General features: G+C 36.9%; 1 protein-coding gene across 2 annotated transcripts in view; it reads left to right on the top strand.

Annotated features, from left to right (window-relative positions):
• The first annotated feature begins 627 nt into the window (after nt 1-627).
• CFAP36 (cilia and flagella associated protein 36) overlaps nt 628-23,121 on the top strand; it is a 29,768-nt gene continuing 7,274 nt past the window's right edge. The window contains exons 1-7 of one of the 2 annotated variants that reach the window (XM_057743593.1): nt 628-918; nt 3,713-3,777; nt 4,373-4,474; nt 15,581-15,695; nt 20,056-20,088; nt 20,296-20,383; nt 22,083-22,134. In XM_057743593.1, the coding sequence (XP_057599576.1) occupies nt 804-918; nt 3,713-3,777; nt 4,373-4,474; nt 15,581-15,695; nt 20,056-20,088; nt 20,296-20,383; nt 22,083-22,134 (570 nt within the window). In that variant the 5' untranslated portion in view covers nt 628-803. The remainder of the gene's footprint in view (nt 919-3,712; nt 3,778-4,372; nt 4,475-15,580; nt 15,696-20,055; nt 20,089-20,295; nt 20,384-22,082; nt 22,135-23,121) is intronic. The other variant, XM_057743595.1, reaches the window with a different exon arrangement.

Here is a 23,121-nt window from a genome sequence, read left to right as displayed (position 1 = left end):
AATGACTTTCGAGGACCCATTCCACAAAGGACCCCAATCTAAAAGTAGAGTTGGTGTTATTTAACATGAGGGTTGGTTACCTAGACATTTATTTAAAGGAACATTGATTTGCTCTTGAAAAACTCCTAATTCTAGTAATTTCTATCGACGCAAGAAAGTTTAAAGACCCTCCTGCAGCTACAGGATGCAAACTCACTGAAGAGCAAATCAGGAAGTCTTACAGAGCTACTTTCCTAGGGTTTGTATTTTCAAACAACCTTTCAATTGCAAACATTTCTGGGTTAGCGGGTCTGAAAATGGTCGGGACTGAGTGATGGGGATACAACCGTGAACTGAAGCCTTTACAACCGTTTCAGTCAGAGGACAGCTGAGATGGGCCTTCAGAGCGCCATTTCTAAGCCTTGGTCCTACGCACTTCTCCAGAGGTAACACTGAGATGCCGCCGAGGACTTCCAGCCAATGCCTACAAGTCTGCGCTCAGCCCAGCAGCTCCGGGCCAATGGGCGGAAGGCTACCTTTCCACTCGCTACTGTTCCTTTCCAGCCAATCGGAAAAGTTCTTTCAATGCCTCTCTCTAAGAAGCTCTGGCTCGGAGGAAGCTGGCCTCACTTCCGGGAGGCTGTCCTGGCGGGTGCGCGTGTTGCCATAGCGACCGTTTTACGTTAACTGGTTTGTAGCTTTCATCCAGGTGACTGCGGAGGCCACTCGTTCTTCTCGCATTTCCTCTCGGCTCCCTGCAGCCGAAAGGCCTTTCAGGCTCGGGGGATCTGGCCTAGGCTTCCGCGGCGCCCCGCGGGGGCGGAATGGCTGCGGAAGAAGAGGACGAGGTGGAATGGGTGGTGGAGAGCATCGCGGGGTTCCTGCGGGGCCCGGACTGGTCCATTCCCATCTTGGACTTTGTGGAGCAGAAATGTGAAGGTAAAATCCAAATCCGGAATCGCCAATCCTTTCTCGCCTCTCTCACACCAACAGCCTCTCTACAAACCGCCTCTCATCTCCCTGGTCTCCACTCCTGTCGGCCAGGTTTAGAGCTGGTTTTTTAGGATGTGTTGCTGTCACTGCGCCGTCCTTTCCTTCAAGGAAATGAAAACGGGACTGAGATACCTCTCCCCTTGGGCCCAAGCACACATCCGAAAGACATTAGATTAAACTGTGTTAGGTCTCTCACCTCATACTGCACCTTTCTGCCCTGGGCAGGTGCCCTGTTTGTGTGGGTTTCTTCAACACCTCGCCTAGTGACTTGGGAGAAGAGACGTCAGTTTGCTTGAGTTCCTCCTGATCCCAGCAGTTGACCGATAAGTGGGTTGGCGAGGGGCAGGCCCAGAGCCGGTGATCTCAATGGCCTGTGTTCCCTTTTTTGAGTTCTCTGCCTTTCTCGGTTATACCAAAAAATGGAGGGTATCTTCCAACAAATGAGGTATGTAACGTGGCATGACATTCCCTGTGAGGAAAAAGTACCTCCAGGTTGTGATTAGTTCATGCTTTCGAGTTCTGCATTCAGTTCTTAGAGACAGATTGGAGCCCATTCAAGGAAAGGAGCCGGAAACGATTGTCGTATGAATAATTTCAGGCTGTTGTCGTGGTTGTCAAGCCAAGACTGTAAGGGTAGTCATATCCATTAATCGTTTGAACGTCTGTCTTATGTTGAAGGGATTAGACTTGTTTTTGTAAGTTTCAGTGGGGGTAGAGCTAGGGTCAGTGGGTACAAGCTAGAGGGAAACAAATTTCAGTGAAGGAACTGCTTCATGACAGAGCGTATCCCAGAGAAATTAGCCTGCCTCAGAAAGTAGTGAGTTCCGCAGGCACTAGCAGTGTTTGAATGAATCTGACAGCAACTTAATGGCGTTATTATAGAGGGGAATTCAACTATCAAATGGTTGGTTATCATGGATGATCTTTTAAGAGTCCTTTCAACCTAAGACTCCATGAATCTGGTAAAGAGGAAATTTACATTGACCACTGAATCTTTTCATTACATTCATTACTACATTTCATTACTATGTTTTGCCATGAGTAAACTTCAAATAGTGCTTATTAAGTGTCGTTCTTACAGGTAATTTTTAAAGTAAGTTCAAAATAACTTTTATTTCTGCTCTTTTAAAGAATTTAAAATGCTATTATGAGACTGATGAAGCACGTGGCATTTTGATCTCCTCTAGGAGAAAAAAGAAATTATGTCACCTTTTGATTCCAGTTACGCTTCTGAAACTAAATGTTGAAATGGAAAGAAAAAATAATGCATTGTTCTTTTTATCCTCAAACATCAAAAGTGGCTGCATCTCAGTTATAACACATCTGATTGTGTAATTTTACAGGGAAACAGTAATCCTCAGCCTTATAATCATGTACTGTAGTAATTTAACTTCAAAATTAACTGAAAACAGCTTTAGTAGCTGCTATATTGCACGTATGCCCAGTGTTATATAGGGCAGATGCCAGGAGAAATGGAAGTAACATCCCAGTGATGCTTGAAATAATAATGTTCATATTTAACTGACTTTGGGTTGTCAGTGTGCTATTCTCCACTTCAGATAATTTAAAAATTAGTTTTGTACAACTTTTTAATATCAGCCTTTATTTCAACATATATTGAGTGTCGTTGGGCCAGAAGCTGAGGATCGAAAGATGGATAAAACAAATCCTTGTGCTTGAGAAGTTTATGATTTGGTGGGGAAGCCAGGCAGGAAAATGGAATTTAAATGTAAAGTGGCAGGTGTTATAATAAGGGTAGGCACATGGTGCTGTGTATTATGAGGAAGGAATCTAACTAGCCTAGGAGTTGGGAGTGGGTAGCAGATCATGAAAAATGTGCTGCTTGCAATATTTTGAAGAATGGTTGGGAGAAAGGGGGCCTGGTGAAGGCAAAGAGATCTAAGAAGAGCTTGAGTAAAGGCATAGGGCTTTGAAGCACCTTGTGTGTTGCATTTGTTGGTATTCCAAGTAATTGTGTATTGTTAAGAGTGCAAAGTTTGGGTTTTGGAGTGGTGGGAGATGAGACTTGAGATCCAGTCTTGGAGGGTTTTGTCTGGCCTTCTAAGTATTTTGCACTTATTCTCTAGTCAAAGAGCACTAATTGAATAATTTTAAATAGAAAATTATAGAAGTTAGTTTTGCATTTTGGAAAGATCATTCAGAGGGAATTTTTTAAAAAGGAGGTTTATTGTTTACAAGTTATGAATTTGTCCTTTTCCCTTAATCACATTGTAGCTTCTTGAGGGAATATATATCTTTCTAATCTACACTGTTTCACACATATGATCATTCAGTAAACATTTGTTTTTATTTATTTTTACTTCATTATTGATTTATATGTAATAAAAAAGGCCTAGTCACTTTCAGTAAGATTTGGATCAGCAAAATTCCGGTATGATAAAATAATCTAGAACCTGTTGTAAAAGGAATTATTTAAAAACTGTCAACAATAATATTCCATTTAAAATTTATAAAGAAATTATTGCGTTATGTTATAGATCGAAAAGTAGCAAATCAGTGTTCATCTTCTTATGAAGTGGATCTTAAGTAGGAAAAAAACTTCTTTAGAATTAACACTATATATATGTATACTTTGTTTTAATGCCAAGAATTTAAAGCAGAAGGGCTGGTTTATAAGAATGAGAGTTCTATTTGTAAGATGAATGGAGTGGACTTTCACATTTGCATTAATAAAATGATTTAGTTTTTACACTATGCAATATTTTTCTTTTACATTTAGTCTTTGATGATGAGGAGGAAAGCAAATTGACCTATACGGAGATTCATCAGGAGTACAAAGAACTAGTGAGTATTTTTTTAAACTGATTTTAAATGTAATTTGAGTAATATTAATTCAAGCTGTTCTAAATTTTAAAAATGAATGTTTCCATTAAAATTCTTTAATTAAAAAATTCTAATCAAACCTAACAGTACTCTCAGTTGTAATAGACTCCAAGGGTTCTCTGTGCATCTCAATCCTTATGACTCTAGAATGTAAGGAATGGATTTAGGACAACTATTTTAAGGGATCTTGCATCTGATATTTAAATTTTTTTCTTAGTCTTCTGCTGATACATTCAGGGGAGTGTTAATCTTATGTTGTCTTGAGATTTTAAGAAATGTCTCTGGGTAGCAGAAGAGTTGTACGACATCAGACTTCATAATCCTGACTTCAGTTATTTCTGGGAAAGGAAATAAAATTTCATTTGATTCTCTGCAAAAATTTTCACTTTTTGTTGTTTGTATTTTTGGTGAAAGATGTTGTCACTGCCATATAATATAATTTTATGTAGATTAATAAGTGCAAACAAGGATTTGATTATATTTTTCTAAACTCAATGTAAAAACTCATTTGGAATTTTTCTATGTAAATTACAAAAGTTAAACTTTCTCTTTTCAGGTTGAAAAGCTGTTAGAAAGTTACCTTAAAGAAATTGGAATTAATGAAGATCAGTTTCAAGAAGCATGCACTTCTCCTCTTGCAAAGACCCATACATCACAGGTTTTTGCTTTTGTGTTATTCTGCTCATATTTAACAAAAATGTCCAGGATTTTACTTAAATTTGCTATGTTTGATTGTCAAAATATAATATTCTAGACATTGTAAGATGAAAAGCCAATTTACCACATATGGATTCTTTTTTATAACTACCTTGAGAAATCATAATTTGAGGCATTAACGAATGGATACTATTAAAAGGAACTTTCTGAATTCAGAACGATAATAGATCACAGGCTTTATGCAAACTGCTGTTTTATTTATATAGATTTCTAACAATTTTGCAGGTGCTCCTTTTTTAATCTAAGCAGATACACAGTACACAGTTCCTGGTCTTCCTTCTCTTAGAACTAATTTTATTGTCTTGTTAATTCTGCAGTGCTGGATTGAAGGTCTTATGTGTATTTATAACTAACATTTACTGAGGGTTCATGCTAGCTGCTGTTTTAAGCACTTGAAATGTATTATCTCATTGAATCTTCCTGACAACCCTTAAGAAATTGGTACTATTTTACTTCCATTTAGAAATGAGATAACTAATGCACGGATATATTAAGGAGCTAGTACAAAGTCCACAGCTAAGTAACAAAGCCAGAATACCAGCCCAGGCACTCCAACTGAGAGCCCTTGCTCAGAGATTGAGTATAGGGTTATGTTATTATTACCCAAATGGCCTTCTCAAAAAGTTGCTTTAACTTTTCATCTTCTATCAGATGAACTCTAATTCCTTAGTGAGATGATAGTTAGGATTGTCCATAATGTGACCACAAATTATTATTTTCAACCTTCTCCTGCTGTCATTCTCCAACATATTACATACTATAGTAATTCTGGTCACTTGCTCTCGTAAGCATCCATGTGCCTGGCTTTGCTCATGGTAGTCCCTGAATCTGGAATGTTCAGCCCCACCTCCTCACCCCTCCATCCTTTCCTTATCCAGAGAAGTCCATCTCAACATCAGGATGTGCTGAAATGCAACTTTCCTGATCCCTCTAGTCAGACTAGCACTCTTTCTACCTCACTGAGCTCTTTTACATTTTCAATTCATTCTATTGCTGTCAATTATAGTTTCTTACAAGTCTGTTTGCCTTGAAGAATTTATTGAAAATTATTAACTAGTATTTAAATTTAAGACATTGGTATTTGTTTTTATTTTCCTTGTTTTTCAGGAATATTTTCTGCTTTGGTTAATGTTTGTCAACCTCTTAATTAAGTTCTTGTGAATGAATCTGAATTACTTTGTGAAAAATGATGTTCATAGTAATAGCAGTCACATCCATCTTTTGTTTTCATTATCAGGATAACTTTAAATTAGTTTTGAATGAAGATGTTCAGAATTTTAAAATACTGTTTTCAGATCAAGAGTAACACATCTTTCTCTTTTGTTCTGTTATACAACACCTTTTGATTTGGAGTTGATTGGTAGTACAGCCTTATTATGTACAAGGAAGCAAGGCTTTTGACACAGACAGACCTGGATTTGAGTCCCAGATCTTTCATTTACTTTCATTTACCACGGGCAAAGTTTTACAGTTTTCTTTTCTTACCTATTCTGATTCTCAGTTTCTACATCTATAAAATAGGGGTAGAACTTTGAAAGGTTTTTGCTGAAATTTGAGCAAAAATATTCATAAATGTTCATAAAGCATTTAGCACAATACCTGACACATATAAGGTGGTCTATAAATGGAAGCACCTCTTAATTAATGGTAGCTATTTTGGTGGTTGATTAGCAGGGTGCTAATTAGGCCAGGGTCATGTATTCAATCCCCATGTGGACTAGTTAGCTTTATTCTCTTCTGGAGCAAACTCTTAAGTCCCAGATACTGAAGGCAACATGATTGAATCAGCACAAGGCCATCATCATTAATCAGAAGAACAGCCCAAAGAGTGCTATTTACCACTTTGCAGCAATAATCTAATTTTTGTAAATAAAGATCAGAATGGTGATTCCATTATGCTAATATAGGGTGTGTAAGAATGAATTCAAGAAACCAGTTGCTTGCCGAAGGTGGTTTAGGAGGTACTTTTTATTTTGTTTTGGCCTCTTTGGTTTTATTTTGATTTTTTAAAACAGCTGCCAGCTCCCCTCTCATTGAATTGTACTGCTAAAGCCGACTTGCAGAATTCTTTTTACCTGGTTTGGTCATCATTGGCCCTAGACCACTGGTTGTGGCATACTCTTTGTGTATTAAAATCAGCGGGAGTAGGTAAGGAGTGCATCAGATGAAGACTTCTAGTTTAAAAACAACCACCACCACCTTTTTTTCTTTCTGTCTTTTTTTCTTTTCTTTTTTTTTTTTGGCCACTCTGTGTGGCAGGTGGGATCTTAGTTCCTCCACGAGGGATCGACCGGTGCCCTCTCTAGTGGAAGTGCAGTCTTTACCACTGGACCACCAGGGAAGTCCCAACAACACTCCTTTTAAGAGCATGTTTTTCTGTCATATATGTGTGGCTTCTCAAAAAATGCTCATGAATTAGGATATCTTTATAAAGAGTTAAGAAAAATATAATAATATAATAAATATTGAGATACTTATTATTTCAGTTGTGTTCAGCTGATTTTGTGATTTTATGGTGTTTTTCAATTGAAATAGGCAAAAGTGACTTCTCTCATTGCTTGTAATTTTTTTGGTGAAGGTAGAGCTCATCATTGCTTTCTATGTATTGCAAGAGCCAGGGATCACTATATGGCAAGAGGCAAAGTATTTTTTGCTTTTGTTTTTGTTTTTTATTTGATTTGCTTTGACTTTTATAAGATAGAAATTAACACTTTCAGAAATATTTGTCCCTTAATAATAGTAATTTGGGAAAATTATGCTTTTTTCCCAATAACTTGTGTCATTGAAAAGATTACATATGTGGCGTAACTTTCATTTTCTAAAAATACATACAGGATAATTAATGATATCTTGTGTGCCTTCTAGTAAGTTTAAAAAATTAATAGACTTTTTTTTAGAGCCGTTTTATGTTTACAGAAAATTGAACAGTTAATGTAGTGTCTCTTTTTTTATCAACATCTTTCATTAGTGTAGTATATGTTTTTTCTTTCTTTAAATTGAAGTTTAGTTAGTGTAGTATATTTGTTGATGAGTCAATATCAATGTTATTATTAAGTAAAGTCCATAGTTTATATTAGGGTTCACTCTCTGTGTTGTACAGTCCCATGGATTTTGCCAAATCATACAAAGTGGTTTCACTGCCTTAAAAATCCCCTGTGTTCCATATATTCATCTTTTCCATCCTTGCACCAAACCCCTGGCAACTGCTGTTCATTTTACTGTCTCTCTAGTTTTTCTTTTTCCAGAATGTTATATAATTGGGATAATACAGTATGTAGCCTTTTTAGACTGACTTCTTTCAATAAGCAATATGAATTTAAGTTTTTTTCATTGTTTGATAGTTCATTTTTTTTATTGCTGAATAATATTCCATTATATGGAATAGACAGTACTACCATTTGTTTATCCATTAACCTTTTGAAGGATATTTTGGTGGTTTCCAGTTTTTGGCAATTATGAATAAAGTCACTATAAATATTCATATTCAGGCTTTTGTGTGGACATAAAGTTTTTACCTTATTTGGGTAAATACCTAGGAGCAAGATTGTTGGATCATATGTTAAGATTGACTTAGCTTTGTAAGAAACGGCCAAACTCTCTTCTGAAGTTGCTGTGTCATTTTGCATTTTCACAAGCAATGAATGGGAGTTCTTGTTGCTCCATGTCTTTGGTAACACTTGGTATTGTCAGTTGTTTGGATTTTACACATTCTAATAGATATGTAGTGGCATCTCATTGTTTTCTTCTGCCGATTTTTAAATTGAGTTGTTTGTTTTCTAATTGTTGAGCTGTAAGAGTTCTTTGTATATTTTTGATACAAATCTTTATCAGATAAGTGTTTTGCAAATATTTCACAAAATATTCTTCTGTGGCTTTTCTCTTCATTCTCTTAACAATATCTTTCACAGAGCAGAAGTTTTTTTATTTTAATGAAGTCTGATTTATTGATTTTCTTTCATTGTTTATGCTTTTGGTTTTGTATCTTAAGAAATCATTGCCAAAAGCCAAGATTATCTAGGTTTTCTCTATGCTGTCTTTTAGAAGTTTTATGGTTTTGTTTTTTACATTTAAATCTATGATCCATTTTGAGTTAATTTTTGCGAAGGGTGTAAGGTCAGTGTTTAGATTTTGTTTTCTTTTTCCATGTAGATGTCCAGTTGTTCTAGCAGCGTTTGCTGGAAAGATGATCCTTTCCTCATTGGATTGCCTTTGTTCCTTTGTCAAAGATCAGTTGACTGTGTTTGTGTTGATCTATTTTCAGGTTCTATTCTGTTCCATTAATGTCTTTGTTCTTTCACCAATATCATACTGTCTTGATTATTGTAGTTAATTATATTAAGTCTTGAAGGCATGTAGTGTCAGTCCTCTGACTTTGTTCTTTTTCAATATTCTGTGGCTATTCTGGGTCTTTTACCTTTACATGTAAATTTAAAAATCAGTTTGTTGACATGAGAAGATGCTCAACATCACTGGTCATTGGATGTAGATCGAAGTCACAATAGGGTATCACCTCGCACCGATCAGAGTGGCCATCATCAAAAAGTCTGGAAACAGTGGATGCTGGAGAGGGTGTGGAGGGGGTTGGGGCCCTCCCGCACTGTTGGTGGGAATGTAGATTGATGCAGCCCCTATGGAGAACAGTGTGGAGGTTCCTTAAAAAACAAAAAATAGAACTGCCATGTGACCCAGCGATCCCATTACTGGGCATATACCCTGAGAGGACCATAATTCAAAGAGATACATGTGCCATAGTGTTCATTGCAGCACTATTTACAATAGCCAGGGCATGGGAGCAACCCAAATGTCCATCAACAGAGAATGGAAAGGGAAGATATGACACATATATGTGGTGGAATCTTGCTGAGTCATAAAAAGGGACGAAATTGAGTTATTTGTTGTGAGGTGGATGGACCTAGAGTCTGTCAAACAGAGTGAAGTAAGTCATAAAGATAAAAACAAATACTGTATACTAATGCATATATATGGAATCTAAAAAAACAGTACTGATGAATGTAGTGGCAGGGCAGGAATAAAGATGCAGACATAGAGAATGGACTTGAGGACATGTGGGGGAAGGGGAAGCTGGGATGAAGTGAGAGAGTACCATTGACATGTATACACTACCAAATGTATAATAGATGGCTGGTGGGAAGCTGCTGCACAGCACAGAGAGATCAACTTGATGCTTGGTGATGACCTAGAGGGGTAGGATAGGGAAGGTGGGAGGGAGGCTCAAGAGGGAGAAGATATGGTGATATATGATACATATAGCTGATTCACTTTGTTGTACTACAGAAACTAACACAACATTGTAAAGCAATTATATTCCAGTAAAGATGTGGAAAAAAATCAGCTTGTTGATAGCCATAATTAACTTGCTGGGATTCTCGTTGGGATTGCATGAATCTACAGATCAAATTTGGGAGAACTGACATTTTAACAATGTTGAGTCTTCTCATTTATGAACATGGAATAGCTCTTCTTTTATTTAGATCATCTTTGATTTCTTTCATCATAATTTTTTAGTTATCCTCATATAGATCTTGTTCATATTTTGTTAGATTTTTTCCTTAGTACTTCTTTTTTGTGGTGCTAATGTAAATGGCATGTGTTTTTTATTTCAAATTCTAGTTGTTCATTGCTGGTATGTAGGAAAACAATTAAGTTTTGTATAATAACTTTGCATCCTGCAACCTTGCTATAATTACTTATTCTAGGAATTTAAAAAATTGATTCTTTGAGATTTTCTATAGATAGTCATATCATCTGTGAATAAAAACAGTTTTATTTTTTCCTTCCCAGTTTTTATACCTTTAATTTCCTTTTCTTAATGCATTAGCTAGGACTTCCAGTATAATGTGGAATGGAAGTGGTGAGAGGGGACTTGTTCCTGATCTTAATGGGGAAGCATATAGTCTCTCACCATTAAGTATTATGTTAGCTGTGGGTTTTAAAATAGATGTTCTTTATCAGATTAAGGATATTCCTCTCTATTTCTAGTTTGCTGAGAGTTTTTATCATGGATGGGTGTTGGGTTTTGTCAAATACTTTTTCTGCATCTATCGTTATAATCATATGATTTTTCTTCTTTATCCATTCATTACATTAATTAATTTTCAGGTGTTGAACCAACTGAGCATACCTGAATAAATCTTACTTGGTTGTGGTGTATAATTCTTTTATACATTGTTAGATGCAATATGCTAATATTTTGTTGAGGATTTTTATATCTCTGTTCATGAGAGTTAGTGGTCTGTCATTTTCCTTTCTTGTAATGTCTCTGTCTAATTTTGGTATTAGGATAATGCTTACCTCATAAAATGGGTTTTTTTCCCCCTCTGCTTTTATGTTTGGAAGAGATTGTATAGAATTGGTATAATTCTCACTTCTTTCCTTGTTTCCTTCCTTCCTGTTTCTCTTTCTCTCTTTTTTCAAGTATCTTATCTGAGGGCAGTTTTTCATATGTATGTTCAAATACAGGTAAATGTTACTCTGAATCTTGCAGGGAGGAGTAGTGGGGAAATAGCATAGAAACTAAGTTAAAAATAGAAGATATAATGGACTTCATAGTTATTCTTTTTCCCCCCCTTAATCCTTTGAATCAGTAGAAAGCCTTTCACATCAGTTCTATAGGCTATGTTTCTGCAAGTAAATATTTAATCACTATTCTTTTGAGAAATAATGTGAATCTATAACTTTTCTTCAAAGTTTTATCTTTTTTCATATATAATTGATATAATTTTTTCTTTAAATGTTTGGTAGAATTCACCAGTGAACCCAGCTGGGCCTGGTGTTTTTTGTTTTGGAAGGTTACTAATTATTGATTCCATTTCTTTAATAGATATGGATTTATTCAGATTGTCTATTTCTTCTTTTGTGCTTTTAGCAGGTTGTGTTTTTCAAGGAATTGATCCATTTCATTTGGGTTATCAAATTAGTGGTCATAGAGTTGTTCATAAAATTTCCTTATTACCCTTTTAGTGTAGATGGGATCTGTAGTGGTGTCCCCTTTTTCATTTCTGATATTAGTAATTTATGGTTTTTAAAAAATTTAAGCTGGCCAGAGGCTTCCCAGTTTTATTTATGTTTTTAAAGAATCAGCTTTTAGTTTTGTTAATTTTCCCTGTTGATTTTCTGTTTTTCAATTTCATTGATTTCTTCTCTGATTTCTATTATTTCTTCTCTTAATGCTTACTTTGGATTTAATTTGCTCTTTTTGTAGTTCCTAAGATGGAAGCTTGGATTCTTGGTGTTAGATATTTCTTCTTTTCTAATATATGCTTCAATGCTTTAAATTTCCCTCTAAGCACTACTTTTGCTACACCTCACAGATTTTAAGTTGTGTTTTCATTTTCATTTAGTTAGAAATATTTTTAAAAGTTCTAAGACTAATTCTTTGATCCATGTGCCATTTGAAAGTGTGTTACTTAATCTCCAAGTATTTTAGGTTTTTCCAGCTATTGTTCTGTTATTGCTTTCTAGTTTAATTCTGAGAATATCCTTTGTATGACTCCTATTCTTTTAAATTTATTAAGATGTGTTTTATGGCCCAGAATGTCATCTATTTTGGTGAATGTTCCATGTGAACTTGGAAAGAATATGTATTTTTCTGTTGTTGGAGAAATGTCAATTTGATCCAGTTGACTGAAGGTGTGGTTCAGTTCAGCTGTATCCTTATTGATTTTCTGCCTGCTGAATCTGTCCATTACTGAAGTTCCCAACTATAGTAGTGAATTCGTCTGTTTCTCTTTATGGTTCTGTCTATTAATGGAGCGGCATAAATGCATGAAATCACTTGTACCTTTCAAAACTATGGTATGATTAACTCCAAGCAGAGATACAGGGTAACTTTAGGCTAAGTATGAACATGTTTGGATGTTTTTAAAACTCACTGAAGTCTGATTCTTTCTTTTTTTTTAAATATATTTCTTTTTTTTTTTTTAATTTTTTATATTTTATTTTTGGCTGTGTTGGGTCTTTGTTGCTGCGTGAGGGCTTTCTCTGGTTGTGGCAAGTAGGGTCTACTCTTTGTTGTGGTACGGGGGCTTCTCATTATAGTTGTTTCTCTTGTTGCAGAGCACAGGCTCTAGGCACACGGGCTCAGTAGTTGTGGCATGCGGGCCCTAGAGCACAGGCTCAGTAGTTGTGGCACATGGGCTTAGTTGCTCCTCAGCATGTGGGATCTTCCTGGACTAGGGATCGAACCCATGTCCCGTGCACCGGGAGGCAGATTCTTAACCACTGTGCCACCAGGAAAGTGCCAAGTCATATTCTTAAAGACTCAGTGTTCATATTTTTGTCATTGTGCTTTTCTCAATGGATAACATCACATTTGCTTTATCTCATACTCTTCTTTGAAAGTAGTTTGACATTCAGTTAATTTAAAGGATACTTAAGATTATTGTTGTTTTTAAACCATGTGCTAGCTTTTTGCAGTAACTCTTGTATTTAGTTCCTCTAACTGCCCATATTGGAAGCTCTTAGGAGAGGGGTGATCCTTTCCTTGGACCAGAAGAGCCCAACTGCAATAAAGTTGTTAGGTTTAGCACACCAGTTTGATATTTAATCAAAAGGGCCAGAACAAATTATTTTTATAGGACTTTTTAGTTTAAAAAGTGCTTCCTTATGCTGTTCATTTCTAACACCCTGCCAGAAAGTTATTACTATAGCTCCTTCATTCTCAAATGGAAATTTTCTATCATAATATCTCTGAAATGAGAATGCATTTTATAATTGATGCCTTCTTATAATTTAATTGGCAAGATTTTTTCCTTTTCTTATTGGTACATGAAATAATGGTTTATTTTGCTAATCTATGGAGTCTTAGAATTGACAAAATACTGTGTTACTAGTGTTATTATAATATTAATATGCAGAGGAAGAGACTAATGCCCAGAAGCCTAAATGATATGTCCAGAGTCATACAGCTGGCATATGGTTTAAGCTGGAAGTAGCCTTTGATATCACGGTCTCATTTTTTCCCCCATTGTATCAGTAGTTCTCAGACTTCAATGTTATAATGTTATCTGGGGAGATACATGGGCAGCCATTGTCCAGAAATTTAGATTAATTATGTCTAGGGTAGGGCTCATGGATATGCATTTAACAATCCCTCTTTCCAGAAAAACAAATATTCTATATTAACACATATGTGGACTATAGAAAAATGACACAAATCAACCAGTTTTCAAGGCAGAAATAGAGACACAGGTATAGAGAACAAACATATGGACACCAAGTGGGGAAACTGGGGAGGGTTGGTGGGGGATGAATTGGGAGATTGGGATACCAAATTGTACACTCTAAATATATGCAGTTTATTGTAAAAAATAAAAAATTAAAAAAACAAAAACAAAAACAATCCCTCTTTCCTGCATTTCTTAGATGGGTTAAGAACACTCTTTGAGAAGCCTTGCATTATAACTTTAAGGATCAGCTCAAACACTGACTTGCTGATAGCACTAGTTGACACATTGCCATCAATAGCAGTGCCTTCAAGTGTTTGTTGATGAGGATAGATTACTTGATATTACTAATAAGAAGTCTAAGAAGGCCCAGAACAATGTTATGTGGTGGTGTAATCCCATAAAGGGGCCCTGGCAGACCAGGCATAACTACTCTATTACAGAGGCTGACTGCAATTGTCTTTAATACTGATCTCTGGGCTGCAACTTTTTTCTTTTCCTTTAAGATTTTTTTCATGTGGACTATTTTTAAAGCCTTTATTGAATTTTTTACAATATTGCTTCTGTTTTATGTTTTGCTTTTTTTGGCCTTGAGGAATATGGGATCTTAGCCCCCTGACCAGGGATCGAACTGCACCCTCTGCATTGGAAGGCGAAGTCTTGACCACTGGACCTTCAGGGAAGTCTCTGGGCTTCAACTTTCAGTTAAACATGGATGAAGCCTATTTGGCATCCCCTGCCCTGGGCCTTTTGAACAGTATATGTGAATTTAAAGGAAAAAACACCTTCCACCTTTTTTCCCTACAGTCAGCTTATAAATGTCAGAGAGCTGCTCTTGCACTTCATTTTGTTTTGCTGTACTGCTTTTGTCTAGGATATGAGCTGGTTGCTGTAGGGAGGACTCCTTCCTCTTTACTTAGAGCTCTTTGATGGAGTGTTTGTTGAGGTGTGTCTTTGACATTATTGCTGCTGCCTGCCTGGTGAACAGTAGCACACCCTTGGTTGCCTCTGCATGATTCCTGTGGTCAGCTTTTCCATGTATGTCATGTAAAACTTGAAGTAAGATTTTAGTAAGATCTGAGTGTTTTCTATTGGGTTTTCATGCATTTCAAATTTTATTCTATTTCTTATTGCTTAGCTTGGGAATTTGTTTGCTTTTTGATATAATGATAATTCTCTGTAGGTAAGAGAGTGTTAATTTGGGTACTCTAGGGTAGATACCTTTATTGTTTTTTCTTAATTTATTACACTTCTGTTTTTTCCAGAAAAAGACTTCACATCATAATTTCTGTTTCTTGTCCATGAAACTTTCTGCCTGTAAGACTACTACAGCTGTGTTCTCAACATTACTTCTACCAGATTATGCTTATTTTTCAGACTCCATTTTGGTTTTTTTTTTTTTTTTTGACATTCTTATTTAATTTGGTAATTTTATTAATTAAAGGATTATTTTGTAGTTACTGATTTATCACTACTAAACAGTAAGTTTCAGGTTGACAGAATCTAAACCAAATAGATACCGTTATTTTGGCTGAAAAACAAATCCAGATACTGAAGTGGTAACTTTAAAAATGCCCAGTTTCAGTGTTGTTTTTCAGAGTTGCTCAGCACTGGCTCATTTGGAATATGTATCACTGTTTGCCTTAGCTTCCTGGAGGTGGGGGTGGGGTTGGGGGTGGGTTGGGAGAGTCAGCCTCTTGAGAACCTACTTTAAAGGCTTTTAGAATAAAATCTTAAAATTGTCCTTTTCAGTCATCTAGTCATAAATAATAATGTATCTTTTGCAGTGGAAATGATTTGAGTGTTTGGGAAATAGTTTTAAAACTTGAATCTTCATTTAACTTCCTGACTTCTTTCCACAGGCCATTTTGCAACCTGTATTGGCAGCAGAAGATTTTACTATCTTTAAAGCAATGATGGTCCAGAAAAACATTGAAATGCAGCTGCAAGCCATTCGAATAATTCAAGAGAGAAATGGTAAAAGATTGAATTTAGAAATCTAAGTGCTAAATGCATTTTTTTCTTGGTGGCAGTTTTAACTAATATGGTCTTAATGTAGCTGCCTTGTATAAATTTACTTCAAGTTTGAAAGTCTACAGCTGACTTAAGAAATACAAGAGTACAAACTTCCTGATCACTGAATGGTTGACATCTCAAAGCAGACCAGAATTTGATTTAATGTTTTAGGTTTCAGAAAGCCTTGATTTTTCTGCCCAGCCATTGTGTTTATGAAATTCAGTATTTTTGAGTGGTCACAGTTATGCTTACTGTTGAGAGAAGGTGACTACTCTTCTTCTGGCTTATAGGAGACAGTGGTTCTCAAGCTTTAGTGAGCATTTAGAAGCATTTGGAGGGCTTGTTGAAACACATATGGCTGTCTCCCTGTTTCTGATTCAGAAGGTCTGGAGTAGGGCCTAATACTTTGTATTTTTAACAAATTCCTAGCTGATGCTAAGCTGCTGGTCCTGGGCCAGCACTGAGAACTACTGTTCTAGGGCAATGGGCAGATAGGATTGTGCCACCATTAGGTGGAAGAGAAAGCAGAACTCAGAGCCCTGGTAACTGCCTTTAGCTTTATCTTTTCCTTAACTTTCTGTCTAAACTCACTTTCTTTATAGCTCTTCTTGCTTTTCTCCCCTTCCTGTGTACATGAACTATATTTGACATCTAGGCTCAAATTATCAGAGTTTTTAACCATACTTCTTGTTACTGTACTATCTATCTCCTTTTCACCCCAGATGCTTATCTCGGTTTCCCATTTCTGACTCTGGGGACCTTAATTTCGTTTAATAGATTGCCATTCATATTCCTTACCATGCCTATATATTCTCTAATGGTTTGGCAACTGGGCCTTTTCTTTGCTTGTTTCTTTTTTTTAAATTAACTAATTAATAATTGGCTAAGTTGGATCTTTGTTGCTGCACGTGGGCTTTCTCTAGTTGTGGCAAGTGGGGACTGCTCTTCGTTGCGGTGCTTGGGCTTCTCATTGCAGTGGCTTCTCTTGTTGTGGAGCACAGCTCTAGGCAAGTGGGCTTCAGTAGTTGCAGCATGTGGGCTCAGTAGTTGCGGCTTGCAGACTCTAGAGTGCAGGCTCAGTAGTTGTGGCACACTTGCTTAGTTGCTCTGTGGCATGTGGGATCTTCCCAGGCTTGCAGAAATTGGTGCTTCGATAAACCAAGCACCACACTTGGAGGGTTGGAGAACTTAGGTTTATTAAGCCAGCGGCCCCAGATGAGCTTACGCTCCAAAGCTCTGGGCCCTGAGCTCAGGGTGAGTTTTACTTTTATAGGGGTTAGTGCACATGGTTAGTTAGCATTGGTAGATTGGTTACTTGGTTTACAGAGCAGGGAAGTTTCCAAACAGAAACTTACAAGAGCAGGTGCAGAACATTCCATATTTAGCAAAACATCTTATGGTTACATTTGATTACTAGGTCATCCTGTTTTGTTTTTCTGTTTTGGTGCAGCAAGCATATTTTACAAAAGCAGAAGGAGCATGGAGTTATTTTTAGCTGAGTGTAAGTTTCTCATTTTCCTCTTCAAGACCAGGGATTGAACCTGTGTCCCCTGCATTGGCAGGCGGATTCTTAACCACTGTGCCAGTGGGGAAATCCCTCTTTGCTTGTTTCTTGAAGATATGGGAGCTATAGTTTAGTTGTACTGTTTGGTTTTAAGGGCTGGAACATGCAACAATAAGGGCTTCTATTGTTATAGGGCAAACATTAGAATGTTGCAGGGCCTTTGTGGTGGGTTCTCCTCTCATTTGTCTGGTGTGAGTAAAGACTGTATCCCTTGGAGCCAACCACCATCATAACTATTCCCTGAAACCATAAAATGCATTTCACAGCAGGTAAGAGAGCTGTTGTCTGTGGTTTGGAGATAACACTACCTAAGCTTGAATGATGTATGACATAATGCTGTTGCTTTGATGTAAATAAGTGTAGGAAACAGTCTCTTTCTCTTTGTTTCTCTACCGTGGTTTGCTTCATAAAACCCTTTTTTCTTGTGTTTTCCTGCAGCTATGCTTTATTCTGACCTAAGGGATAGAGACTTTGAATAATTATTTTATGTTATTTAAAATTATTTTGGGGGGATCAGTTTTGATAAAAGAAATAGTGAACTTGATATTGGTACTGTATAGTTTTCATTTTATAATTTAATCAGCAACATTTAGATTTTAATTAAAAGAGAACAGGTACACATAGCTTGTATCAGCTGAATGCCTCAGGCTGCCATTAGCAGAATACCTCAGTGAAAATGGCTTAAGCAATAAGAAATTATCATCTCACAGAACAAGAAGTCCAGAGGAAGGGAGGAAAGAAAGACAGATCCAGTGTTGGTTAATTTGGTGGCTCAGTGATGTTGTTAAGGACTCTGACGTGTTTCGTCTTTATACTCTACCATTCTCAGGATCTTCTTTCATGATTGCACTCTGGGTGCATCGAATGCAGACTCAACAATATCTCATGAAGAAAAAGGGATGTTTCTTCCTGTACGTCTTTTTTTTTTGCTATCAAGGCAACACTTTCATGGAAGCCCCCTAGAAGTTTTCCCCTCAGGTTCTATTGGTCAGAATTGGGGTCACATGCTTTTCTAAACCCTCTGGCAGGGGAAGTGAGACCATTGTGATTGGCTTAAATCATGAGTCACTCTTGTCCGGTGGGGTAGGGTCCTGACTCCAAGTACTTGGCTGCCTGGTAACTGCATACATATGGCTTATATTAGCAAGGGAGGATGAGGGGAATGATGTGGAATAATGCTGCTGTCAGACCACAGGGTGGGACAGTTTGCTTACATTTAAACATAAACTAATACTTAGTTCTGCCATGAATTTTTAATACTTGTATTTAAGAATTTTACTTAACATAAAACCAGAGGAAAGTACCTTAGAGCAATGTTGATTTTACTCAAAATTGCATACTGTTTGTGTGAGAAAAATTCAAAGGCTCTCTGCTTTCTGGTTGTATCTCACCAAGGAATTTGGGGAAAGTGCAAATCAGTGCATTATCTTGATGGTTTTGGTACAGAGTCTAAGCTCGTACTGCTTGCTGCACAACAGGCCAGTAATTGAGAGACAGGTTGTTGGGCTTGTTTCCCAAAGAACCATCTTGCCTGAGTTAGAATTCAGGCTCCTTTTATACTAAAAGGGAAGAGAGTAAAGTCAAACTTTTTTTGGTTCCCATCAGCCTGTGAAGGAGCTGTGTTAAATTCTTCCTCCCTGCAGTCATTCACAGGTGGGCCTGGTCAGGATGTTTCCTGTGAGCTACACAAAGGTATTTTAGCTTAATGCTCATTACCTGGAAAGGAGGTTTCCCAGAGATGGGCCATTATGTAGAATTTAAGCTTATAGGCAACAGCCCTTTAGTGATTAACTTGTAATAGAATACAAAGCTTCTTCCCTATTACAGTTTGGAAGTATTGCATACTGTTGTTTTATTCTTTCCTTAGTTTTAAAAATTTTCCTTAAAAGATGTATAGGAGAATACTAATTGTGTAGCTTTTTACTCAGCAAAAATTCACTTAAGACCAGTGGGTTATATAGATGTCAATTTTCTCGTTGTGATACTATTCTGTAGTTTTGTAAGATGTAACCGTTGGGGGAAACTGGGTATAGAGTGCGTAGCATCTCTCTGTATTATTTCTTACAACTACATGTGAATCTGCAATTATCTTGAAATGAAAAGTTTAATTTAAAATGCATTTAAACATCAAGGGGATTAGAATAATAAAGCTACTTTAATTTAGAGCAGATCCAAAATCCCATAGTCATATATGGGTAAAGAAATGGAAGGTAAAAATTAGGGGACATGCTGTTAATGTTTTGGGAGTATAACAATTATAGTAGAAACAGAACACTTATTACCAGTCTACCTGCTTATCAGGAAGATATAGGTAATAAAGTAAGTTAAACCAATACTTTAAAATTACTTGCTATGAATTCCTGTTTGCCTTGGACCAAAGTTGGTACTGCCCTGGCTTATAGTTATTAGACCAATATCTGGATAGAAGCTCTGAGGGCAGAGATTGTTTTATTCATCTTTATATTTCCCTTAAGTGCTTAGTAGCATCATGCTTTTTTGCACGTAGCAAGCAGGGCCCTTTTCAGTAGCATTTGTTGTATAAATGAAGAGTATTAACATGCTGTTTCAGTTAACAAAGTATTTTATATTTTGTTTTGTAAACTCTTTTCCCATTTAAGGAATACTTTTGAGAGCATAGTTTCATTTTTTGGAGCTTATTGATTTCAGTGGTATGCTCTGTATAGTATGATTATGGAAGATAATAGCTTATATTAATTAATTTCTATTGTCATATATTATTATTTTTATTTTAAATAGGCAATACAAATAATTACCAAGAGTCATTTCTAGGTAAGATTGTGGGTTTTTTGGTGGGGCTGATTCCCTAAAAAAAGAAAAAGTTAAAAAGACCATAGTTAAAAGGTAATAGCTTAGAACATTTTTTAAAGCAATAGATATTAACAAACTTATTTGTACTTCTTGATGAACTTAGAATAGTGGGAAATAAATGTTTCAGTTGAGTTGATATTCTTCTGTGTGGTCTTTGGTTTTTAACAGGTGTATTACCTGACTGCTTAACAGATGGTTCTGATGTGGTCAGTGACCTTGAACAGGAAGAGATGAAAATCCTCAGAGAAGTTCTTAGGTATCCTTCTTTAATTATTTTTTGAATGGATCATTAGTAATATTGCAATATGATCTGCATATATGCTTTCTACCCAAAAAATACTGTGAACTAGTAAAATATCTAAATTCTCTCCTAAAGACTATGAAAATGACTTATTTTATTTGTTTATAACTATTGTGTATATTACATTTCTTAATGAACAGAAAAAATTATTTTCAGATGACTCGTACCAGATCAGCGCAAATGGGAGGGTCTCCCTCCACTCCCATCATGGGAATAGGAAACTAGCCCCCAGTGGGAGCAAGATGCAGTAGACCCAGCCTGATGCCTGGAAGGGCTGTAGTGGTCTGAGCTGCGCAGGAAACACTTTGGCTTCTGGATCTTGGTATTAGGGGAGGCTCATGCCAGGTGTCTCACAGTAGGAGGTTGGACATCCAGACTCCACAGACCAAGTGGCTGGCTCTTTGCTGGTCTTTTTCTTGCCTTAGTTACGTGATTCTCGGCCAAATGCCTGACGTGGAATGTGCAGCCCACTAAAGGGGCATTTTTCTCCCTTGGACCTGTTGTCCCCAACCCCGATGGGAGTTTTAGAAGGGAGGGGCAATTGCAGCACCTAATATTTAAATCTATGGGAATGTATAGGTTCAAGGCAAAAGGATACCCGCAGCTACTGTGTCCCCTGCAGAATGGGGCCTTGGCCTTTGGGGGCCCTGGCTCTCCATTCTAACCGCATAGATGACCGTCTTCTAGCATCCTGTGGTGCTCCGACCTACCCAACTTGTCCCTGGTTCCAAAGCAGGAGGGAGGATAGGCAGGATGATGGTTAGGAAGATGGGCCTAGTGGGGGACTGTGGAAGGAACTCTAGGACTTAGTGCTTCATTTCAGGGGACTTGAGTGGTTGTGGGGAGGGAGGCGAGTTTGTGGCTGAACCCAGGCCTTTCCTGCCAGGTCCTTCTTTCCACAGTGAGGGCAAATGGGTGCCTGAGACAGTACACAATGCTTTGAGTTTACATATTTGAAGAGTTAACGATATTTGGTAATAGGTTTAGAGGACTGGTAGTTTTGACTTGTACTGGTTACTTTCTGTTGGTTGATTGGTGGTTTGAAAACTGATCAGCATTGTGCTTTTAGATTTTACTGTATTTTCTATGGGCTTTTGTGATGGGGGGGGGTGTGCGTACTGCTGTATAAGCAGTGGAACTTAATTATGAACATGTATGAGAGTTGACTTGGCTATTTTCCTAAATCAGACTGCCTCAGTGAGCAGTTTACAAAAGCTCATAGGGCTTTGGGATAATGGCATTGGGAGAGCTTTGCGATAGCTCAGATGCCATGGAGAAACTAGAATGAGAGGAGAAATGGATCTTATCAGGAGGAATGTCACTGGTCTAAAGAGAGAGATCAAAGTCCATATTCATGAGATTTGCCATGATTTGGGTTTAGGATTTCAAACCTGTTGGTCTTTGTTTATCTAGGGGTCCTTCACATTTCCAGAGGAAATAGGTAAACCTGTGTTTTATGCGGCTAATTATATTATGCTGTTTATGCCTATGTATGTCTTTCTCAGTTGATGGTAGGCTGCTTTAAGCAAAGCCTGATTGTTTCCAAAATTCCTTGCACATATTGTAAGCTTAGGTTAGCATGTTGTTTGTTGAATATTTGTTCTTTGACCAAAAGAGGAAGTTTACTTTTCTACTTTATTTTTATATATTTCAGAAAATCAAAAGAGGAATATGACCAGGAGGAAGAAAGAAAGAGAAAAAAGCAGGTGCCACAAAATGTATTAATATAATAGAAATATTTCATTGCTGTCATCCCTTAAGCTTACACCTAGGTTTTCTATTAAAATTTAAGCTTAGGTGGAACGACACAGTTCCTCAGAGTATTCATATTTCCCTGGCAATTCTGAGCATTTATACTTAACTTTATAACTTTATTCACTTTATTATTCAGCCAGCGACCTACCTTTTAAATTCCCAATAAAGAATGAGATTATCGACTCCAAAAAAATTGTATGTAATACCGTTCATATTTTTGGAAATTTTTAATAGAAATTTCCCTTAATTTTATGAATAAAAGAAGATTAAGAAAAATATTTTACTTCCCCACTCGCCTTGATTCCTTTACTGTTTTGAAAACAGCAACTGCAGTTACTCCTGAGGGTCCCGTGTAGACTTTAACCTTGCCAGCTTGAAGCAGAGTCATTCAGTTTCACATTTCCTGGCATTGTGTGCTTTCATTAAGAACTGTTTCCATCAAGTGCCTAATCTTTCCTAAGAACAAATTAAACATGTGTCTGGCTGAGGTGAGGGAAGATAATATTTTTTCCTCCCCCCTTTTCTAGCTGCTTCCCTTTCTACATTTGCCCAAGTCTCCCTGAAGGGAGAGGGAAACCTAATATAAACTAATTCTCAGTCATTTGAAAGTCATTTTCCTTTTTTTCCTTTAATCACTATGATACATGGTTGTATCATTTACTATATTTGAAAAAACCTATTTTAATCCAGGGTACCCAATGAAGAGCAAAAGAGATGTTTTAGGATTTAGAGGGGATTTATGTATCTTTGAGTAAATCTCCTTTTAGTAAATGGAGGTGAAATTCATAGATAATAATATTTTTAAATGTAAGAGTATAGAACAGAAACTGGTTCCAAATTGCTATCAGAAGACAGTAGTCTTGGGAATTTCCTGGTGGTTCAGTGGTTGGGACTCGGTGTTTTCACTGATGTGGGCCCAGGTTCAGTCCCTGGTCGGG

The sequence above is a fragment of the Hippopotamus amphibius genome, chromosome 7 (genome assembly GCF_030028045.1).
Source record: "Hippopotamus amphibius kiboko isolate mHipAmp2 chromosome 7, mHipAmp2.hap2, whole genome shotgun sequence".
Lineage (NCBI taxonomy): Eukaryota > Metazoa > Chordata > Mammalia > Artiodactyla > Hippopotamidae > Hippopotamus > Hippopotamus amphibius.
Note: the sequence above shows the minus strand (reverse complement) of the source record. Positions and strands in the feature narration are given on the sequence as shown.